Source organism: Phascolarctos cinereus, unplaced genomic scaffold (genome assembly GCF_003287225.1).
Source record: "Phascolarctos cinereus isolate Bilbo 61053 unplaced genomic scaffold, phaCin_HiC Scaffold_2;HRSCAF=192, whole genome shotgun sequence".
In the NCBI taxonomy this organism is placed as follows: domain Eukaryota; kingdom Metazoa; phylum Chordata; class Mammalia; order Diprotodontia; family Phascolarctidae; genus Phascolarctos; species Phascolarctos cinereus.
Window position 1 is genome coordinate 150519214 of NW_027555625.1, and position 15256 is coordinate 150534469.

At 40.4% G+C, this 15256-nt stretch overlaps 1 protein-coding gene across 7 annotated transcripts in view; it reads left to right on the forward strand.

The window, feature by feature from the left end:
* NINL (ninein like) overlaps positions 1 to 15256 on the forward strand; it is a 182964-nt gene that overhangs the window by 77869 nt on the left and 89839 nt on the right. For 4 of the 7 annotated variants that reach the window (XM_078149681.1, XM_020987407.1, XM_078149684.1 and 1 more), the window contains exons 4-8: positions 566 to 679; positions 3666 to 3838; positions 6395 to 6461; positions 10695 to 10879; positions 12536 to 12688. In XM_078149681.1, the coding sequence (XP_078005807.1) occupies positions 566 to 679; positions 3666 to 3838; positions 6395 to 6461; positions 10695 to 10879; positions 12536 to 12688 (692 nt within the window). The remainder of the gene's footprint in view (positions 1 to 565; positions 680 to 3665; positions 3839 to 6394; positions 6462 to 10694; positions 10880 to 12535; positions 12689 to 15256) is intronic. The other 3 variants (XM_078149683.1, XM_078149685.1, XM_020987448.1) reach the window with 3 other exon arrangements.

The following is a 15256-nucleotide window of genomic DNA, read 5'->3' on the forward strand; positions in this document are numbered from 1 at the left end:
TTAGGTCCTTAATGGCATATACTGTTTTCTCTCTCTCTCTCTCTCTCTCTCTCTCTCTCTCTCTCTCTCTCTCTCTCTCTCTCTCTCTCTCTCCTCCCTCCCTCCCTCCCTCCTCCCTCCCTCCCTCCCTCCCTCCTCCCTCTCTCTCTCTCTCTCTCTCTCTCTCTCTCTCTCTCTCTCTCTCCCCTTCCTTTTCTTTCTTCCTCAGAGTCCAGCAAAGGCTTGGTACATAGTAGGTGCTTAATAAGTGCCTACTGACAGACACTTGACACAGCTGTGTGACCCTGGGCAAGTCACTTAACCCCAACTGCCTCAAAAAAAAAAAATGCTTATTGATTGATAGAATTTGTGGGGGCCAGAAGCCAGATTGCCAGGGGTTGAGAAGTAAGTGGATTATGAGGACAAGGCAGACTGGTACAGATTACTATTACTAGGAATATAGCAATGAAAAGAAAAAGAGATACAGGATGGGATGGTAGGATTTTTAAGGGATGGGAAGCTCTTCAGAGGTTTGTTGCTATCACTATCATAATCTAATTTGAATTTTTTTTTGTTGTTTCTGTAGATTTTCAAAATTATCCACAGTTAAGTGGCTCAAATGCTGTGCCTGATGCTCTACCCCTCAAACCAGCTGAGGATGAATTTCCCAGCACTCAACTGTGTGCCCCTGTTCAAAAAGGTACTCCTGCTGAACTCCCACTTAGTTCTAGGCCTGATTTGAAATTGTTTCCCCAAGTCAGGGCTAATTACAAAACAAAACAGGGGAGCTAGGTGGCACGGTGGATAGAGCACCAGCCCTGGAGTCAGGAGGATCTGAGTTCAAACCTGGCCTCAGATACAACACTAACCTGCTGTGTGATCCTGGGCAAGTCACTTAACCCCACTCATCTCCTTTATGACTTCTTGGTCTCCCCTCCCCCATCTTCTGCACCTTGTCCTTGCTCTTTTACTTCCCTTATCCTTCACATCCTTTTGGCATGTTTTTTGCACTTCCAGCTCCACCCCTTCAGAGCCCACTCCTTCTTAAGAAACCTTGTCCTGCCCCCTACCCAGCCCCTCTGTACCTTTCCTGTTTTCTTATCTTCCATTCCCTTTACTTTCTGCCATTATTTTGTACCTCTGTGAAGAGACTGAATATTATTCCAAAGCTTAGAAAACTAAGGGGTGCCTACTGTATGGCAGTAGCATATTTAGGGCTTTAAGTTTGCAAAGCATTTTACATAAATTGTCTCATGCGATCCTCATAGCAGTTTTGAGAGATAGGCACTGTAGGTGTTGTTATTTCTGTTTTACAGTTAAGGAAAACTGAGGCTTAAAGATAGGTAGTGTCAGAGGAGGGAATAGAGCCCAAGGTTTTCTAGGCTCCAAGTCTGGCACTCTCCTGTCGGGCCTGTGCTACAGAAAGATGATCCCTGTAGTTGAATCCACATTATATATTAAATTATATTACACGTACACATACATACACATACACAAATGAAGGCAGTGTCACAGTTGGGAAAGGATCAGATTTTGATTGATGGAAAATAAGAAGTATACTTTTGGAAATGACTAGTATGGGAATTTGTTTTGCTTAATTTGTTTCACTTAACTGTGCTTATGTGATAATGCAGTTCATTCGTTTCCTTCCTTACTTCCTTCCTTCCTTCCTTCCTTCCTAGTGGGTAAAAGGAAGTGAGAGGAACAAAAAGGTGAATTTAGATAACTGAAAAATAAAGAGATATTTATTTTTAGAAAGGACCAAGCTTTGTTAGGAGACTGGAGCTCTAGTCCTGCTTGGTTACTCATAGCACTCACTTACTGTGTGACCTTAGAGAGTCCCCTTTATCTCACTGAGCCTTGGTTTCCTAATATGTCAAATGAAGGATGCAGCCGTGCTAGTCTCTATGGTCCTTTGCAGATTTAAAATTCGGTTTTGGTCTAACAATTGAGAATATGGTAGAATTGCCTCCTCCTGTACAGCTCATTCTTTCTCTGTTCTCTTGTGTGATCGTGTACATTAAAGTGATGCATATTAATATTGATTCAGAGCTGAAAGGGACCTCAGAGATCTCCTGGTCCAACGGCTTCATTTTAAAGATAATGAAATTGAGACACAGAGAGAGGTTAAGTGTCTGGCCTTAAATTCATGCAACTATCAAGAAACAGAGAGGATTTTTAAAAAATTAATTTATTTATTTTTAGTTTTCAGCATTCACATTTATAAGATTTTGAGTTCTAAATTCCCCTTCCCCTCCAAGAGAGAAGATTTTAACCTGTATCTTCTAATTCTTAAGTCCAGTACTCTTGTCACTACCCCAGCTGCCTCTCATTTTTCAAAAACATCTGGCCATGAAAGAGGGAGGTGATGTTTTTCTGTACTGTTCTGATGAGATTGAGTGTGAAATGTTATGGAAAATATGTGGATTTTTTGGGCAACTCATTATCATAAGAAGATAATTGACTGTCTGGCAAGGGTGGGCAGGGCTAGGGAATGAAAGTACGGGAAGAAAATTGAAACTGAAAAGCATAAAAAAACCTGGCTTGCAATGGGATGTTTTTAGATAATAGATCATTCTCCAATTGCAGAAGTACTAATACTTCAAACTTTGGAGATGAGTTTAGATTCATTACGAGGGAACAAAATCAAATGTGTTGCCAAAATTAGATTGCCTCACGAGTCTATTTCCCTAGTACTTTTAGCGATTCACAAGGGCCTTGTATAACACTGCCCTGTTTTCTTTCCCATGAGCCTCCTACACCTTTGCTGTCCCACTTGACATTTGACTTCCTTTTATTTATAATTCCTCTTACTCATATAAGGAAGTTTACAACTCAATAAGCATAAAGGATTTCACCACATTTGAAAATAATCAGCTAGCCATCTCTTTTTTTCTTGACATCTAAAGTCAAATCCGATTACAGATTCTACAAGGTTGATAGCATTGGATAGCCTGACCATGTCATCCACTTGCTCAAAAACCTTTGCTTGCAAGGTTTAAAGAAACAAAACAAAACAGAGTAAATGACTTGACCAAGGTCACACGGGTAATCCACAGCCTTAGCTCAGTAATTACCTTCTATAACCTGGTTGTAACCTCCCATACCAGTTTTGCTTCATATTATTTCTCTTAAAGAACTCTGTATTCCATCAACACTGGGTTTAGCTCTTCCCTAATCTCATCCCACCTTCTCTCATCTTTGAATAGGTGGTTCCTCAGGTTTAGAATCCACTCTCTCCACATCTCTACCTTTTGAAATGTGTTTCTTTTTTTCTTTCTTTTCTGTTTTTTGGCTAGGCGATGGGGTGAAGTGACTTGCCCAGGGTTACACAGCTAGTAAGTGTCAAGTGTCTGAGTCCGGATTTGAACTCAGGTCCTTCTGACTCTGAGGCCAGAGCTCTATCCACTGCGCCACCTAGCTGCTCCTCTTGGCAAACTTCTAAAGTTATACGTCATTTTCTTTTTTTTGAGAATTAAGAGGAGTTTATTAAAATTCGTCAATGTAGCAATATGTTGATAGGCTGATCACTGGGGATCAGCCTTTGGTCCTATTTTGAAGGTTTTTTGTTTTTATTTTGCTACCAAGAGACTTTAAAGAGGCATTATTTGGGAATGTATGGGCCCAGATACTTTTTTTTTTCCCCTTTAAAAATATTTCTCAAGTTTCCTGATTTTTCTTCCTAGCTGGCACAGATGACGTTCAACCAAAATATGTGAATGGAGCCAAGCGTTATGGTCGTCGGTCCCAACCAGAGGTACGAGATCCTGAGACTGAAACCAAGTTTTTGCAAGAACAGCAAGTAAATGCCAGTGTGAAAAGCCCACTGAGGCGCTCAGCCTCTCTGGAGAGTGTCGAGGTGGGTTCCATCAGGCAGTCCTTTCTTCTCCTCAGTTACTCGGTATTGGGCTAATCCTGCCTCAGTGATTGTCACAGCTGCCAAAGGCCCCCTTAGAGCTGGGAGTCAGGGAGGCATGAAAGTTCTGCTGTGAATCATCTGACTGGTCACTTCCATTCTCATTCATTGTACAATAACTGGATCCACAATTAAACCTCAGGTGCTAAAGAAATCGTGGGAATGCCTGGTGGTTATAGCTTCATAACAAGTGATTTTAAAGTACAGAAGGCTAGACTTGCCATACCTTGATCACATAGAACACATGAGGGCATGTACTTCCAACCTGTGGGTGAGCACCAGACATTTACCACTGACTTTGGCTTTCAACTGGCAAAGTGAATAATTCAGATCCTCCCAAATCCACCTGAATTGTCCTGTTTGGCCATCATGTGCTGATCCAGTTAAGAGCCATGTGGTAGAATGGAAAGGGTACTAGATTGGGTGTCAGAGGTCCTCAGTCTCTGTCCCTGAGGAAATTATTAAAGGCCTATGACCATGCTGAAAAGATAAATTGTATTTTATTAACTAGAGTTATTCATATACCAGCAGTGGACAGGATAAGAATGTAAGAAATGCCAAATGGTCATAGACCAGCACTGACTGAGTCTACCATGCTGGCTTTGATGATGGAACTAGGGGTAAGGAACCTGGGTAATTAATTCCCTCTGTGTCTTGACATCCAAAGGTTATGGTAGAGCCAGGGATATTCTGTAAAAAACTTAGGAATAGACAACTATGCTTTTGGAACATTGCATATATTGTCAGACTCTGTTATTGTGTGACCCTTTCATTTTTTAAATTAGGAAACTGAGGCCCACAGAGATTAAGTAACTTGCTCAAAGTCATCTAGATTAGGAAGTGGCAAATGCATAATTTGAGTCCAGGTACTCTGACACTGTGCTGTATACCAGCTCCTCTCTTTAAATCGGATGCTCTTTTCTTTGCATCATACTGCTTCTACCTTTGCCCTCTCTAGCTGTCCTAATTGAATCTTCTTTCTACTAAATGTTAATACCTGAGGGGCAGCTAGGTGTTGCAGTGGGTAGAGGCCAGGCCTTGGAGTCAGGAGGACCTGAGTCCAAATGTGGATACTTGATACTTCCTAGCTGTGTGACCCTGGGCAAGTCACTTAACCCCATTGCCTAGCCAGAAGAAAAGAAACACATTCCAAAAGGTAGAGATGTGGAGGGGGTGGATTCTAAACCTGAGGAACCACCTATTCAAAGAGGAAAGAGGGTGGGATGAGATTAGGGAAGAGCTAAGCCCGGTGTTGATGGAATATAGAGTTCTTAAAGAGGGATAATATGAAACAAAACTGGTATGATAGGTTACAGCCAGGTTGTAGAAGGCCTTAATTGCTGAGCTAAGGCTGTGGATTACCCGTGTGACCTTGGTCAAGTCATTTACTCTGTTTTGTTTTGGTTTGTTTCTTTAAACCTTGCAAGCAAATGCTTTTGAGCAAGGGGATGACATGGTCAGGCTATCCAATGCTGTTAACCTTTTGGAATTTAATACCTGCGTCTCCTCTTCTGACGTCAAGGCCAGGGTTTTACCAGACTATGTCTCTAACCCATGCTGTCTCTAACAGAGTTAAGTGTAATCTTGGGTACTTAAGAGAGGCATAACTTCCAGTAATAAAGGCAGGGGGAAGATGGTAAATATTTAACAATTGGCTCTCTGTAGGGGAGCAGGGGAGGAGTGTGTGCACAACAGATTTTTAACTGCATTATTAACATTTTCTCCATCTCTTTCTCAAGTCTAGAAAATCAACAGAATAATAAATCAATTCCTGATTTGTAGCATTTGCCGATTTCTGTGTTATGTACTGTGGGAAGTCTTGTTAAATTTGAGGCCCTAAGGCAGGGGTTCTTGACCTGGGGGTCCATGTACTTGTGTTTTGGTTTTGTTTTGTTTTTAGTATTTTGATTACTATATTTCAGTATATTTGGTTTCCTTTGTACTCTTCTGCATTTTATTGTCTGCATTTAAAGAACATTTTTCCGAAAGGGGGTCTATAGGCTTCACCATGGACAAAGGGTCCATGATTCCTTGTTGTTCAATTGTATTCGACTCTTGGTGACCCCATTTGGAGTTTTCCTGGCAGACGTGTTAGAATGGTTTGCCATGTCCTTCTCCGGCTCATTTTATAGATGAGGAAATGGAGATAAACAGGGTTGAGTGACTTGCCCAGCTATTAAGTGTCTGAGGCCAGATTAGAACTCAGGAAGATGAGTCTTGCTGACTCCAGGCCCAGGGCTCTACCTGCTGTGCATACCTAGCTGCCTTAGGTACAAGATACCAAAAGATTAAGCACTCTTTCTCTAAGGCAATCTTAACAAAGAGTAAAGGAAATACTGGCAAAGATTTGAAATTTCATTCTTGTTCTCTGAAACCACTTAATTGATTTGTTTAGGTTTGACTTCCTTGCATAATAGACTTTCCCCACAATTAAGCCACAGTGCATTTCTCTGTAGTGTTTTCTTCACATAGACATTCTCTTTATTAATTTTTTCACAGAGTCTCAAGTCAGATGAAGAAGCTGAAAGCGCTAAAGCACCTCAGAATGAGACTTTTGAAACACAAGGTAAGAATAAAGCTCGTTGCCTCTTTTGTAACACATTGGCCAGTGTTTGCTTTGAGAGGACTAAGGCAGGGAGTGCTCCAATCAGTCCTTCAAGACTGTCCCCCTAGCTACACCTCAGGGTGAGATGAGAGTACGGTAAGTCCATCTGATATTTGTTGTTCAGTATTTTCAGTCGTGTCTGACTCTTCAGGAAGGAATCCATATGGGGTTTTCTTGGCAGAGATACCGGAGAAGTTTGCCGTTTCCTTCTCCTGCTCATTTTACAGATGAGGAAACTGAGACAACAGGGTTAAGTGACTTGGCCAGGGTCATACACTTAGTAAAGTGTCTAAGGCCAGATTTGAACTCAGGAAGAGTCTTTCTGACTCTAAGCCCAGCACCAAGCTGCCCCTTTGATTTATCCAAGGGGAAAATATTAGCAGGCTTTGCATACCTTTGCATGAAGGGTGCTCTAGATACACCCTAGTCAACCAAAGGAATAGAAAACTTCAGAATGTCATTCTTGCCCTCAAGGAGCTTATAATCTAGTTAGGGAGATAGTAACATATATGAAATAATAGTAAAGAGTATAAGCTAGTATATCATTAAATGTTAAAATTATTTGATACAAAATCTAATTCAGTTCAATAAACATTTATTAGGCACTATGTGCATGGTATACACACAGTGGGAATTCAGTGGAGAAAAATATTGAAGAGGGAAGACTCCATAGAAGAATGAGATTTAGGTTGAACCTTAAGTGATGGGTAGGATTTAGATAGGCAGACAACAGCTAGGGACACTTTTGTAATGGGAGAAGCAACCTAAGTGAAAACATGGAAGGAGGTGCTAGCATTGGCATGTTGATAACGCAGTAAACAGATTAATCTAAAGTGGAAGGGAGAGTGTTAGGACATAAAGAAAAATAAGGTTGGGTAGATAGCATGGACTATTTATGGGGGACTTTGAAAGACAGGCAGAAATATTTAAGAGGTAGAATTTGGGCTGATACAGTAAAATAGGAAGCCCTTGAAGCTTTGTGAGTATAGGAGGGACGCAAAGAAAGAGTTTTTGGAGGAAGATTAGTTTAGGGTGCATGTGTGGGATGCATTGGAGAAAGCCAGTATAACTCAGGCTGCTGAAATCTTTTGACTTTAAAGAATTAATATTATAGCACGGAAGCTTTGCCTATGGTACAGTGGCCATACTGCATCTAAAGGGAGATAGATTTACTGAATGCTCTGAGGACATGGCTTCCTTCTTGGGGAAGACCAGTGAAATAAAAACTGGTTATAAAACCACTGAAGACATGTACATTTCCTCAAGGTGACTGTCAGCAGAATTTGATTCCAAAGGGATATTTTAAAGCTGTGATACAGATAATTATGGCCATCAGCTTAAAAGGTCTTTTTTTTTTTTAAGGCAATTGGGGTTAAGTGACTTGCCCAGGGTCACACAACTAGTAAGTGTCAAGTATTTGGTCTGAGGCTGGATTTGAACTTGGGTCTTCCTGACTTCAGGGCCAGTGCTCTATCCACTGCACCACCTAGCTGCCCCTAAAGTGATCACCTTTTTGTTTTTTGTTTTGTTTTTGCTGAGCAGTGGGGTTAAGTGACTTGCCCAGGGTCACACAGCTAGTAAGTGTTAAGTGTCTGAGGTCAGATTTGAACTCAGGTCCTTCTGACTCCAGGGCCAGTGCTCTATCCACTGCATCACCTAGCTGCCCCTTAAAAGGTGATAAGACCACTGGACCATTCAAGAGGTGTTTATAGATCCCAGAGTATTAATACTTAAAGGGAGTTTAGAGATAATTTATTCCACATTGCCTCTCTTCCTCCCCTCCCTCAGTTTCATAGTTGAGGAAATCTGAGCCTGAGACTTAATGACTTAATCAAGGTCACAAAGCTAATAGACTTCATTCAAGTCCAGTGTTTCTTGTTTGTTTGTTTTACTACTACAGGTTATCTGAGCCAGGTTTTCAGAGGTTTCTGTAACAAATACCAGTCCAACTAATGTTGGATTTGTAACTTGAACCAGCCTTACTCTGTCTTATCGAATACAGGCCATCAAGGACTAATGAACATCAGTGCTGCATATTTATCTTCTCTCCATGTTGATGGACACCTTGGGGTTACCTCCTGACAGCAGTCCTGTAGAGGAGAAGGAGAAGCCTGGCCGAAGAGCACAGGCAAAGTGACACTAAACTTGAATTTTCTCTGAAATTAAAAATTAGGCACCATTAGCATACTCTCTTATTTGTGTTCCTGTAAAAGTCAGACTTCTTTGAGTAAGAAAAAAAACAGTCCAATCCACATTTATTAGGAAGCCTAACTATGTGCCAGGCAGCGTAAGTACTGAGGATAAAATTAATAAAAAGAAAGTCAGTGTCTGTCCTCAAAGAGCTTACAATCAGATGGGGGAAGACAGTACATAAAAGGAGGTTGGAAAATAGAGGAAGGAGACCAGGCAGAGAAGCAGATATAAAGTGGAGTGAATCAAAAAATCCAGTCTCTGCCCTCCATCAAGGTATTGGGAGAAGTTTGGTATGCCACTCGCCAACCCTCCAGGACAGAGGACAGAAGACAGAGGAAGATGAGGGAGGTAGTATCAGTCAAGGTTTCAGTTAGCAGCCTGGTGATGAGATTAGAGGTGATGAGCCTAACCAGGGAGAGACATCTTGTTCCTTGGAGTTGAAACCTGGCAGGGCAGCAGATCCTGAGTGAAGTGAGAAAAAAAAGGAAAGGGAGACCTCTTCCACTCAGTATTTCAGTAGATGTTTCCACTTAAACCAGGCATGCTAGAAGAAGGCCATTGTTTGAGAGGATTTCAGTCACGAAGCTGACCACACCCTTAAGAGAAACCCAGCCCCAAAACACTTAAGTGACCTTTACCTGAGGAACAGGTTTAGATTTGTTTTAAACTGGTTCCTTTACAGCCTTGTAAGGGAACCTTCACCTCTTAGCTCAGAACTGACAGCAAGACTACTAATGTGCTAATGCTCAGATGGAACTACAGAATAATTAGATGTTTCTTTGTTTTTTAAAAAACTTGTCTTTGTACCAACCCTGGGAAATAAATCCCTAATCCTCAGTGCTTTGGAAATTAAAATTTTAGACCTGGAAAGAACCTGAGAGATCATTTAGACCAATTTGTATCCTTTCCATTTTTTTTAAATCCATAAAGTTCAGTGTTACTTGTGTATATCCAAATAGATTTAATTTTCTTAGTACTTAGATGCAGTGTGTCTACGTAACTCAGACCATGGAGTGCCTTCACTGGACACATTCAGATCACTCAGGCAGAAGTAGGGCTTGGAATCTGATGGTTTGGCATGCTGCCTCTGTTCTTGCTTCACTCAGCAGGCCTAGCCTGAGCCCACATAACTGATGTTCTCAGGAGCGGTTGTATGCAGAAACAATTTGTAAGATATATAGCTTTCCTTCACACATACATCCTAATATGTCTGCAGCCTTTGTGTTCTCCTAAGATACGTACAGTACCCTGTGACCAAATTGACCTCTCAGACACCGATGGGTAAAATCAGAGGAAAAGAGACATTTTAACAAAAACTTATCTATTTTTAACATGCAGGTAGTTCTTTTTTGTGTGTTTATAATAATCTTACCTATGTGTGGGGGTTTTTTTAGATTTACCGATTTATTTTTTTACATTGCTGTCGTTTCCCAATAATCTTTCACTAATATAACCTTATGTATGTTGGAACAGTGAAGTACAGTGAAACAAAACATATAAAAACATTGGCCATAGTCTGATAGCAGATGCCTTAGCCTGCTCCTATAGTCCACCATCTTTCTATTGAGTAGAGGGAAATATGTTTCATCATCGGTCTGCTGGAATCAGAATTGGTCTCCTTGTATTGATCTGGGTTCTCATCTCTTTTTTTTTTAAGTGTTATTTTCCTTTCCATTACTGTGGTTCTGTAAACTATCCTTTTGGTTCTGCCTTCACATAATTTTGTGCAAGTCTTCTCAAGTTTCTCTGAACTTTTCATGTTCATATTCACTTCTTACATTGTGATAATATTCCATAACATTCATATGCTGTATTTTGTTCCACCATTCCCCAGTCAGTGGGAACTAATTTTGTTTCTAATTGTTTGCTATCCTAAAAAAAGGGTTGCTCTGAATATTTTGGTAACTCTATGTCCGCACTGAGAAAGTTTGTGAAAAGGTTTTTCTCACATTTTAAAATCTCTCAAATATTTACCTGGTTTTACCTTTCTTTGATTTGCAGGCCAAACCTGGAACCCTGAGATATTTGGGAATTTCCCAAAGTCCCCTAATGCTTCCTTAGATGTAACTGAGAACCAGGTGCGGGGAATCTGGGAAGAACTTGGAGTGGGGAGCAGTGGTTATCTAGATGAGGAGGAACTGGAAACAGTTTGTAAAAACATTGGACTGCAGGAACTTGAAAAAGAGGTAAGAGAATCTGATATCGGCTTCACACTGTGATTTGCAAACACATGGCTGGATTCTTGAAGTATTCAAAGTTCTGTTATGTCTCACAGCTCAGAGTGACGTCACAAGTGCAGAGGCCACGTAATAAACCTTGTTTAACCAAAAGAAGGATGTATAGGAATCATAGCTACCTGTGGCTCAGGCATAGAACAAGTTCTGATAAACAATGCAATTAATGTTAAATGCTTGGAGGTAAAAAGTATTATTAAGAAGCCTTGTTGCACAGATGTTTATTGACTTCAGATTATAGAATCATAGATCTAGAGCTGGGAAGGTAGGAGGGACCTTATCAATCATCTAGTCAAATGTCCTTGTGGCGCAGTAAATAGAGCGCTGGGCCTGGAGTCAAGAAGACTCATCTTTCTGAGTTCAAATCTGGCCTCAGACACTTCCTAGCTGTGTGAACCTGGGCAAGTCACTTAACCTGGTTTGCCTGAGTTTCCTCATCTGTCAAATGAGCTGGAGAAGGAAATGGAAAACCACACTAATATCTTTGCCAGAAAATCCTATATGACGTCTTGAAGAGTCAGATATGACTGAAAAGTGACTAAACAACAAAGCTCCTTATTTTTACGGATGACTCAACTGAGGCATTAAGAGATATCTCCAACATTACACAGGCAGTGTGTTGGCAGAGCTGGCATTCAAAGTAAGGTCTTTGAACTCTAAATGTGGCATTCTTTCCACTGTACTGCAATGTAGAGGGTTTTTTTTTTAAAGTTTCTCAGTTTTAGAATTGCATTATGTTATATGATTGTGATAGAATACTATGGGGGTATAAGAAATGATGAGCTGGTTGATTTTAAAAAACATGGAAAGATTTGCATGAAATAATGAAGAGTGAAATCTGCAGGACCAAGAGAACATTTGTATATAGTAACAGCAGTATTGTTCTAAGAACAACTTTGAACAACTAAGTCATTCTGAGTATTATAAATACCCCCCAAAAACCACAGAGGACCTATGAAGGAAGATGCTACCCACATCCAGAGAAAGAACATAAATAGGAATATGTACAGTACGGTTTTACATATTATACGTATTTGTGTCTAATGGTAGCCTTTTCTACTGCAGAGTACGGAGGGAGGATAAAAAGTACCCAGCAGAGGATAAAAGAAAACTTAGACGGAAGCACAGAAAAGCAAAGTAACTTTGAAAATGATTCATGGTAGTTATTATATAGTTTAAGAAAAAAAGCAAATAATGTGAAATGGAAACTTACAGTTTTATACAAAATCCTCTTTTAATGTTGTACATGGAAATGTTCATTTTTATCTTTTTGTATTTAAGTTAAAAATGAATAAAACATTTTAAAAAAGAATTGCTTTTGAGAAGTTTTCTAAGTAAAAAGGAAAATAGGAACCAACTTTTCAGTTAATAGTAGAACATGCTAACTGATTGTGCCACAAAAATTGCCTGTTATAAGGAGTTTCTAAAAGATTTTTTGTAATGGTAAAAACTCAGTAGGCATCATTTTGTTCTGTGGAAATACTTCCCAGTGTTACTACCTGGGTTAGAGGAGAGAGGCAAAAAATCATCCTGACTTCCTAAAACAAACACGGCTGTAACACACAGAGATCTTATTCCTAATTCTGAGTTTCAATATCTTTTCTAAAGGAACTTGAGGATTTGTTTAATAAGCTGGACCGAGATGGTGACGGCAGAGTTAGTTTTAAAGAGTTCCAGCTTGGGGTGTTCAGTCACGGTCCCTGTTCCATCCCTGGATCTTCCACTCCCATCAGACCTAACAACCACTGGCCACATCACCAGGTAAACACTACTAGCTAAATTAGAAGGCTTAAATGACAAAAAACAAAGCTCAAACAAGGGTTCTATACTGTAGGTGACTGAAATTCCCTGGTCATCCGTAATAGCATGCCCATCATAGAACCCTGCAAGATTTTTGATCTTTGTTCATGAGGCACCTGGGAGGCTAGTTGATGGTGTAAGGATTGCCCTGAAATGCAGAGTTTTAGATTTTCAGTAAAATCTTGAAGCAAAAAAGATTAAGCGGCCATGAAGAACTGAGACAATAGAATGATAAATCTAAAACTGGAGGGGGACCTCAGAAACAGCTAGGCTGACTCCCTCATTTTACAGATGAAGAAGCTGAAGCCCAGTTGTGACTTGCCCAAGCTCATACAAGTAGTAACTGTCCAGAGGGAGAGTTGAATCCAGGTCCTTCAAATCTAGAGCTCTCTACAGCAGTACTGTCAAACTCAAATAGAGACGGATCTGTCTGCCAGCATATTGACTTAGAAAACCACAAATTAATGTTCACTATGTTACATTGTGTTTTTATTTGTTTTGATAAATATTTCCCAGTTACATTTTAATATGGTTCACTTGGCTGAGAGTTTGACATCTCTTCTACACTGTATGTGTACTATGTTTACCTTCTAGAAGAAACCTTAAATAAATGTTTATTGAACAATTGATTATTGATTGAGAGCCTAATTCTGGGCTAATTTTAGTAGTCTCAGACAGTTATAAATTCAAAACTGAAAGGGATCTCACAGGTCAATCTAAGATTTAAAAAGGTTTTTTTGTGTCATGTTCCCCTTTGGCAGTCCGATAAAACCTATGGATCTCTGCTTATTGTCAAGTCAAACAAGCATTCATTAAGCCATGTGCTAGGCACTGTGCTAAGTGTTGGGAAATACGAAGAAAGGCAAAAAGATAATCTCTGCTCTCAGATAACAACCAGTCTAATGGGGAGACAACATACATACAACTATGTACAAACAAGATATATAGAAGAGAAGTCAGAGATAATCACAGAGGGAAGGCACTAGCATTAAGGGGGATCAGGAAAGGTTTCTCATAGAAAGTGGGAGGTTTTAGCTTGGATTTGAAGGAAGCCAGGAAGGCCAAGAGGCAAAGATGAAGAGGGAGAGCATTTCTAGGCATGAGCAGCACCCAGTGAAAATCCCAGAGTTGGAAGGTAGAATGTCTCATTCAAGGAACAGCACCAGTGTCATAGCATCAAAGGGTATATGGAAGGGAGTAAGGTGTAATAAGACTGGACAGGTAGGAAAAGGGCCAGGTAATGAAAGCCTTTTAAAAAGCCCCAAGATTTTATTTTTGATCCTGGAAGTGACAGGGAGCCACTGGAGTTCCATGAATGGAATTGGGTGGGTGGGGCCGATACTGTCAGACTTACTCTTTAAGAAGATCAGTTTAAGAAGGATATATCTGAGTGAGGAGATACTTGAGGCAGGGGGGCCAACCAGAAGGCTATTGCAACAGTCCAGGCATGAAGTAATGAGGGACTGTACTAGGGTGGTGGCAATGTCAGGACAGAAGAGGGTGTATGTGAGAGATGTTATGAAGGTAGAACCAATAGGACCTGAGAGCAAATTGGATTTGGGAGGCGAAAGAGGGTGATGAGTCAAGAATGACACCTGGATTGTTGGGTGACCAGGTGAGTGATGGCGCCTTTGACAATAATAAGAAAGTTAGGAAGAAGACAGGGCTGGGGGAAAAGATAATGAGTTCAGTTTGGAGTATGTTGAGTTTAAGCTGTCTGTGAGACAGCTAGTTTGAGATGTCCAATAGGCAGTTGTAGGTGTGAGACTAAGCTTAGGAGAGAAGTTAAAGTAGAGTAATGTGTCTGAGAATCATCGGCATGCAGATAATAATTGAATCCATGGGAAGGGAAGAGTGCTCAGATCAGAGCCTTGGGGGACACTGAAGATTAATGGATGTGACCTAGATGAAGATCCAGCAAAGGTGATTGAGCAGTAATAGCTTCCCAGGGTTGTTGAGAATAAAATGACATCATAGTTGCAGAGTATCTTGCAAGGCTTAAAGCACTACATAATCATGCTGACTATCCTCCTGCTTATTATTATGGTTTTGATGATGATGATGATGATGATGATGATGATGATTCTTGTTAAGATGGCCCTCAGACAGTAGCCACAATCTCACTGAACTTGTCCTTGAAACTTCTCCAGTTTGGTACAGTTTGCCAGCGCTTGTGCTTCACTGGCACCCATTCAGAGTCCAGGGTTTTAAACCTGTCTCCCAGAGGTCAAATGAGGAGGGCTTTCATGGAGAAAAAAAATAATTTTACCATGACTTGTTTGTCATGAAGTTTTTCTTAATGCTCGAACGGTGGTATTGTCCTGCTCTAACCCTATCCTCCCTCTTCACACCAATTCGATAGAAAAGGAGGCAATGGAAAATTTTCGTGAGAGTTTTTCAAGTATTTCTAATCTCATGATTATATTTTGTGGTGGGTATAGGAGTGAAGCTATTATCATATTATTCCTTTTGTTAGGCAGTGGGCTGATTTGAGAACTGAAAATTCTTTTCTTTCTTTCTTTCTTTCTT